At 49.3% G+C, this 7,719-nt stretch overlaps 1 protein-coding gene across 1 annotated transcript in view; it reads right to left on the reverse strand.

Moving 5' to 3' along the window:
- mob2a (MOB kinase activator 2a) overlaps positions 1-7,467 on the reverse strand; it is a 57,181-nt gene extending 49,714 nt beyond the window's left edge. Inside the window, exon 1 of the mRNA XM_080505015.1 lies at positions 6,911-7,467. Within this exon, the coding sequence (XP_080361141.1) occupies positions 6,911-6,927 (17 nt within the window). The 5' untranslated portion in view covers positions 6,928-7,467. The remainder of the gene's footprint in view (positions 1-6,910) is intronic.
- Between the last annotated feature and the right edge of the window lie 252 nt (positions 7,468-7,719).

Consider the following 7,719-nt stretch of genomic DNA (forward strand, 5'->3'; position numbering starts at 1 on the left):
CCATTCGCGGCGAGGACAATAAATCGAGTGTTAACAGAGTGGGTCTTTATATTCTCCGATTCACAGAAGGCCAACAGAAGCTCCCTTCAAACCGGAACGAGCACTGAGGCGGCGAAAAAAAGCTGTTTATCAAGGAGCGCTCACACACACACACACACACTTCTGGAGAGACGCCGCCTTTCGACGTCATGCCTAATAACACGCCGGCGTCGCGGGGAACTGCTGCAGATGGGGGGGGGGGGGGGGGGGGGGGGAACGCCAGTCAGCAAAAGTCGGACTTGCAGGCCGGTCTAGACCAAAAACAGCGACGGCTTCCCGGAGCAGGTGACGTCTGCACATCTGTCGCAGCCTATTATTATCGGCGGAGGCCGGGTGGGCAGAGTGGGCGTGGAAATTAAGTCCTGGAGGGTCGAGTGAGGACACGGCTGATCTGCAGAAAAACGCCACGGCGAACATGCCTGCATGTCGAGTTTCGAAAAGAGACGCTTCTCCGACTGAGTGAATCCATTGTTGTCCATTTTTTTTTGAAAGTTTAATCTCCACTTTCACACATTTACTCCACTATTGCACATTCCACTGGAACCTAGTGGCTGGGAATAGGCCTGGTTTTGTTTTTATTTTAAGTTAAAGTGCAGGACGCCGCTACATAATTCATGATGGGCTCCATTTAGCTCGACGGACGTGGATCTAAATGGAACCAGATCAGCGAAATTACAGCGAAAAAAACACCAATAAGTAAAATACACAATTTTCACGTCGTTTCACTGTAGACAGACATTCTGCAGCCGTTACTTTTCAGTTCTCATGTACGTGTGGGGGTTGAAGTCATTGTTAGCCAACGAGCTGAGCCAGCAAAACATCAAATATGGCGTGTGTTTGTTAAACCACCCCCCCCCCCCCCCAAAAAAAAAAAAACCTAAGCCACGCAGAGTCAGATGGCTTGATGGCAGAAAAAACCCACCGCGTCAGACATTCATCTGCCAGCTGTGTCATCTTCACTTCTACGTGAGAACGGAAGTCGCCGGGTGGCGAGGCGGCAGACGAGAACAGGAAACCGCGAGCGACGTGCCGGAAAGCCGCGGCAGCGCGACAGAAAGACGAGCTTATTTTGGACGATGAGACACAACGGTACAAATAGATAAGACGCCTCCCACTGCAGAGGAGGTTCAAACTGTAAGCAGCTCGCCCAACAAACGCCAACGATCCCCCCTTTTCGCCTTTAAACCCCGGATTACGCTACGATACGACAAAGAGCGAGCAGATAAATGACCGTTTCAGGACAATAAATGCATGAAAGACACAGACACGTAATTTTCCAATACATTGGAGGTGAAAACGTAGGAAAAAAAATACGAATCCTTTTAAAGATGAAGTTAAATCCCACTTGACAAAGAGAAAAGCCATTTTAGAACGGGTCAACATGCAGGAACAGCAGGAGGTTTTGCACCAGTGGTAAATGTGATGAACAGAATCGGCTAAATGTGACACACTGGCTCTTCATAGAAGTACAATCGTGAGCGTGGACGACAAATATTCACTAAAGTCACATGTCAAAACCTGATGGATCTGCAATTAAAAGACACGTCGCCGATTCCAACTGAAGCAGGGGCGTCAAACTCATTTCAGTTGAGGGGCCACATCAACCTAACCTGACCTCTGGAGGGCCCAAAAAGTCAAACAGAACATATTAAACTGCAGATATGGACAAATGTCAAAGTCTTTCCTTCTTTTGATCCTTTTGTAACTTGCAAGAATTTGCCAGTCTATTTGGAAATGTACATATTAAAGTCATCAAAAAAAACAAACCCTCAGTCACCTGTATCTGGATGTCGTATTTTTATTCAGGATTAAAGACAATTTGTCATCATCTGGACATTTTTTTTTACTTTACGTGTCTAAAGTATCACTTCACATAAATTGGACACCTTTATTGTGAAAGGTGTTGCGTCATGTGACCTCCACAGATGCATTAATTAATTCTGACCAAGGGTGGTTTTGAATGTCATTTTTGCCGATCTCGTGTTTTTAGATCAGCCTCTGTCAGTTTTCATATTTATACTTTAAAAAAAAAATAATAATAATCCCACGGCGGGCCGGATTAGATCATCTGGAGGGCCGCTTCTGGCCCCCGGGCCGCATGTTTGACACCCCTGAACTAAAACAAACGTCGGGTCTAAAAATTGTTTTGTCCTCCACTCGGGGATCGAACAAAAAAAACATCGGCGCACTTTCTTACTGGAATCTTTCCCACCGTCATTACCTGCATTAGTGCTGAATAACGACAGGCCTGAATGCCATTAGGGTACAGGTGAGGCCTAAGTGTACATTAAATCCTACTCCTGTTCGGGTCGGGGGGAGGGGAGGGGGGGGGGAGTGGAGCTCCACTTAGACCCGCCGTAGTTTCCATTCTCTCACTCTTCGCCCCGGCATTACCATGCTATCACTCAAAAGCAAAAAAAAAAAGAAAAAGGGATTAAACATCTGTCAAATCCTGCCCACTTCACCCAGCGGGGGGAAAACAACAACAACAACAAAAAAGACATTTAGGCGACGACGCGCATCTCCCTGGTGATTTGACGTCCTTCCTGACTCGGGACAGATGAGGTCCAGAATAACACATGTGGGGGGGGGGTGAAGGGGGAGGGGGGGGGGGCGTCTCTGCAGGGCTGTTATTTGTAGCTGCTGGATAGAAAAGCTGCTCCTGTCAAACAACTGCAGTCTCGCGATCTATCCTTCAGTCCATCCGTTCACTTTAAGGAAGCCGTCGGGGGCTCGTCGTCTGTTCCCCCGTGGAGCTTCATCCTTCCTATATCCTCCTCCCCCCCCGTCCCCCCCCCCCATCGTCTAATTCTCCCTCTAATCAACCATTCCATCAAACACATTCATATCCTCTACCTACATCCTTCCTGTCCACCGATATTAAAAATATAATAAAAGAGGAGGTACGTCACTTCCCGGCCTTGTGCATCCCTTAAAGACGTTTCCTCACCACGACCCCCCCCCCCCCCCCCCCCCCCCCCCCACACACACACACACACACACACGCACTTCTATCAGTCTTGGCCGTGGCGTCCTTCAACCCAGGTCCATATTCAGAGTGATTACACGCTTGGTTAACTCATTCATGGACTCCTTCATCTCTCTCACACACACACATGCACACACACCTTGCAAGCAAACAAGCAGCGCAGCTCCTGCAGCACATGCCGTCAGCGCCGGGGGGGGTGAGGGGTGAGGAAGGGGGGGGGGGGGGGGGGGGGTGGGGGGGGGGTATTGCAGAGGTTTCGCAGATACACCCGACTCCAGTCGCGTGTTTCGAGCACCTGACTGGACTTTTCACAGCCGAGCATGACTCACTTCCCTCTGAGGGGGGGCGAGGCGAGGCGAGGGTGTGAACTCCGACAATTAATTTGACGATATCCGTCCTACTACTGACCCCCCCCCAAAAAATGTTTGATTAATTAAACGAGCGGGTTTGCCTTCTTATTCTTCCTGCGTTCACAGTCGTCCATCTCACTCCCGGCCTGACGGGTCACGGATCAGACCACATCAGGTCTGACGGAACCAGCCGCTGGGTTATCAAAAAACCGTATCGTTTGACAGACGGGAAAAGGAAGGGAAGGTTAGAAAATCACTTTCACGAATTGGAGAAGCGACGTAACCCGAGACCGATCGGGTAGTGAAAGCAGGAAAAGACAAACAACACACAAAGCAAAGCTCTTCGAGACCGAACATGTCAGACGAATCTGACGCATCTTTTCAAGCTTGTGCCAAAATTAGAAATAACGTTTGGAAGTAATAGTAAAAAAAAAAAAAAAAACACATGCCGAACGACATCAGGGTCGCCGGAATGTGTTTCTCCACCCGGAGAGTGTGAGTTGTGTGTGAAAGAAAAGACGTGTGGCCGCCGCTCCCTCGGACCGCCGCGCCGTCGCATCTTGCGTTTCAAGGAGGTTTGCAAGCTTTTCGGGTATAATTGAGAGACGGAACCGGTCAGACGGCAATAGAGACACACAACTTCCTCGGCCGGGGCTGTTTGGCCGTCGCCGCCCGAGACGAGAAGCAGCGACTCGAGTAGAAAAAAGCAGCGCGTTTTGCAGGCAATACGCTTCACGGCTTGATTTTCCTTGCCGTCTATATGTGGTTAATGGATTCTGGCGGCTGAAAGATTTAGATTTACGCTGAAAACACAAAAAAGAAGCCTCTTAAAACCCATTTCGTAGCGTCGACCGCTGTATAGTCGGAGTTCATTTGTGTATTACAACAGGCGGTATTGTTTAGCTCTCAGGAAAACACAAGTCGTCCTCTCCATTTAAAAAAAAAAAACAAATTACCACTATTACAGTGCAGTCATCAGTCAACCTGGTAACCGATGATCCCTCCCAAAAAAACCCAACTCCACCTCAGTTTCAAATATAAACCAGGTGGAATAAGTCCTTTGCTCACATGCAAACGAGTCCCAAGGGTTTGCGTTGCAAATGCAAAACGACGGAAACGTCCTATGATGTCACAGGGTTAATCCTGAACACGGCCGTCGTGGCTTTCAACTTGGGCTTGGAAGAGCAGGTGTCCAAAGCGGCGATCACACGCTCTCACTCAAAAAACTCATGACCGGGACACCCCCCCCCCCTCCCCCCCCACGGCTAAAAATACACAACCGTAACCGAGCTCCTGCTCTACGTTCAGGCAGGAAGCGCACCCACTTTATTTATCGTCGTTAAAAGTCTAAAGTCTCGGCGCCACTCAGACAAAGCCGACTTAGTTTTTTGTTTTGTTTTTTTTTCCCGTCCGGATTATGATTTTGCCATTTGAGCTCGATAATCGAGCCGAAATAGCTGGAGGGGTGTTGTTTCATAACGACACCGGGACTCGGTACGCGCTGCCATGCTGGATGTGTCCACGACCTTTTATTAGTTACGTCCCGCTCACAAAAGGTCAAATCATGCATTGCTGACTTTTTTTTTTTTTTAATCTAATTTACAGAAACAAATCCTCCTTTACACATTCGGCAGAATCACTTCTCGTTAAAATGAAAGTCGTCTGTATCTTTAGATCACAGCGACGATACTCTATATGATCTGGAGTTACGACATCTAATCCACAAACACCAATAATGAAGCATCACTGCACTTTTAGCTTCTATTGATTGGTTTCTTAATGGACGTCACTGTAAATGTTTTCTTTCAACATTGTGTGACACTGCATTATAGCATGCATGTACATGTTTATTCCCATTGTGGTTCTGAATTGACCGACCTGGTAAAATAAAAATGAAATGACAGAAAAGCTCACACACGACAAGGACCCTCCATGTGGAATTTATCATTGATCGATATTGGAATTGAGGATTATTTGTTTGTTTTTTAAACGACAGGATGTTAATATAAACAATCAGCTGGACTGGATGAGAAATGCAGAAGATCCTTATTGGGAAGGGCCAAAGTCATGTTTAAATTTGCTTCAACGCTGAAGGTCGTCTATTAGGGCTGGAGGAAAAAATAAAATAAATAAATCGATTTAATCGAATTTGTAGCTCAAAAATATTTTCATTCTCTCCTGTTTTTTGGGGTCATTTTTGCCGTTCTGTCCCGTCATTCCGTACTCGCTGTTGCACTTTAGTTTAAATCTGGGTTAAAGCTTGAGTTTGTTAAACGACAGCGCCTCATTAACTTTTTTAATCTTGGGATTGTTTATATCGCATCAATAAAGTTGCACTCTTGACAATATATCCGATGTCTGCAGTCATTTTTAAATGCATTGAGAGGAAAAACTAAATTTGAATCGAAATTCCAATTTTTCTTTAATAAAAAATACAAATACATAAGAGCGTCATGCTCTTTACTGGTGCATGCTGGGAGCAGCAGGCTGAGCCTGGCTATTGTTGATGTTTATAGCATATTGTTGTCTGCAATGACACCATATGACAAAACAAAAAAACAAACAACAGCTTCCACTAGTGGCCCAGTGTGAAAACGACATCGAATATCGCTTCCGGAACATGAAACGTCCCTGAAAACAAAATGCAGAAACGATGCGTTTATTTGAAACTCTATGGAAACGGAGTTCAATTCCAAAACCCTGCACATGATACGATTTACTGTAACCGTTTTTAACTTCACGTCTATAATTAACTTTCTATTTATTCTGTGTGGAGCAATGCTTTTAAAAGATTTCCCTCTGGGGTTGATAAAGTCAGGGGGTAAAAAAAAAAAAAAAAACACGATTTGGACACTTTGTGTGGAATTTATCATTAAACAGAAGTAATCCAGTATCATCTGTGTCCCACTGTGGGAATAAACTACATGAGTAAATCCTCACAAATGCACGTTGTGTTGTTTTATTGCCATTACTCTCCATAAAGTGTGCTTATTCCGCACGAGCTCTACCCTCCGTGTCCCCCGGTGCGCGAGCTCGGTGCGTCTGCGGGCCAACGGTCGCACGGTCTGGGGTGGAAGCGGGCCAGCGCACCTTGCACTGGAAATAAACTCCCGAGCCGCCGTTGTGTAGCACCGCTGACAGCCCGCGAACCGGCCCCGGCACGGACGGGGGGGGACAAACCGCTCGGTGTCTACCGCCACACGGTCCCGGTGTCCCACGCCGGAGACGCGGAGAGGGAGCGGCGGCGTTCACCGGGGCCGCGGCGGCTGATCGTTGCGGCTCGCGCGACCCGCCGCGGGAGAGCTACCGTGCTAGCCGAGCTAAGCTAAGCGACATGCTATCGCCCGCCCGCCGCCACATTTGTGCCCTCGCGCAGGAAGCCGGACCTGCCTCCAGCGCCCCGTGCACCTGTCCGGAGCCGGCTCCGGTCGGTGTCAACTGGGGGGCCGAGAGTCTCGCAGCCCGCGGCGGAAACGCGGCGCGGCGGGTGCTGTCACGCCGGGTGCTACGTCGTTAGCCGTCTGGTACTCACCCCATCAGCCAATCCATGGTTCCGTCTGGAGCTAGCGGAGCTAACGTTAGCTGGCAGGGGATAAATCCGCCAGGAGCTGGAGGCGACCCCCCTCGCTTATCCAGCCACCACCCGGCTCCCGAGTCCCGTCGCTCTTCCCCACCCAGAGGGGGGGGCCCGCGTCACCTCCCTGCGGCTGGATCCCACGGCCGGTCACGCGCGGGGTGGTGGTAGTGGCGGTGGTGGGGGGGGGAAACTTTGAGCGATTGTCCTTGTTTTGATCCGGCGACTAGCCTCGGATCACGGAGCGGCAGTCAGATCGGCGTGTTAGCTGGTAGCAGGGAGCGCAGCATCGGGTGACTTTGAGCCGAAGGAGAAGCGGAGAGGCGGCGCGGGTGCGCCCGGGGTCCGGCGTGCAACGGTGGCGCCGAGTCGGGTTCGCGGTGTCGGGATGCCGCCGCTGCTCCGAGCGCGGTGTCCTCTGTCATGAAGCCCTGGGTATGACTGCGGTGCTCGCTGCCAAACACCCCCTCCCCGGATCGGATCTCCACTGGAGCTGCTGCCTGCCGCCGCTGCTTTCTGACTGAGCGAGCGGAGTCTCGCGCGGAGTCCGGAAGTAAACACAGACCCGACCCACTCCGTGACCGCCGCGCGGAGAGCGCGTGCGGCCGCAGACGCAGTGGGAGATGTAGTCGACAAGTTAGAGGAGGAAGAAGAAGAAGAAAGTGACAAATCAGCTGTTTTTAATTAATTCTAGTAATAAAAAATCAACACTTTATATTGCGGGCACGAATTAATGTTTCATGCAGATAAAAAAAAAAATTGTATTT

This window comes from Blennius ocellaris, assembly GCF_963422515.1.
Source record: "Blennius ocellaris genome assembly, chromosome: 11".
Classification (NCBI taxonomy): domain Eukaryota; kingdom Metazoa; phylum Chordata; class Actinopteri; order Blenniiformes; family Blenniidae; genus Blennius; species Blennius ocellaris.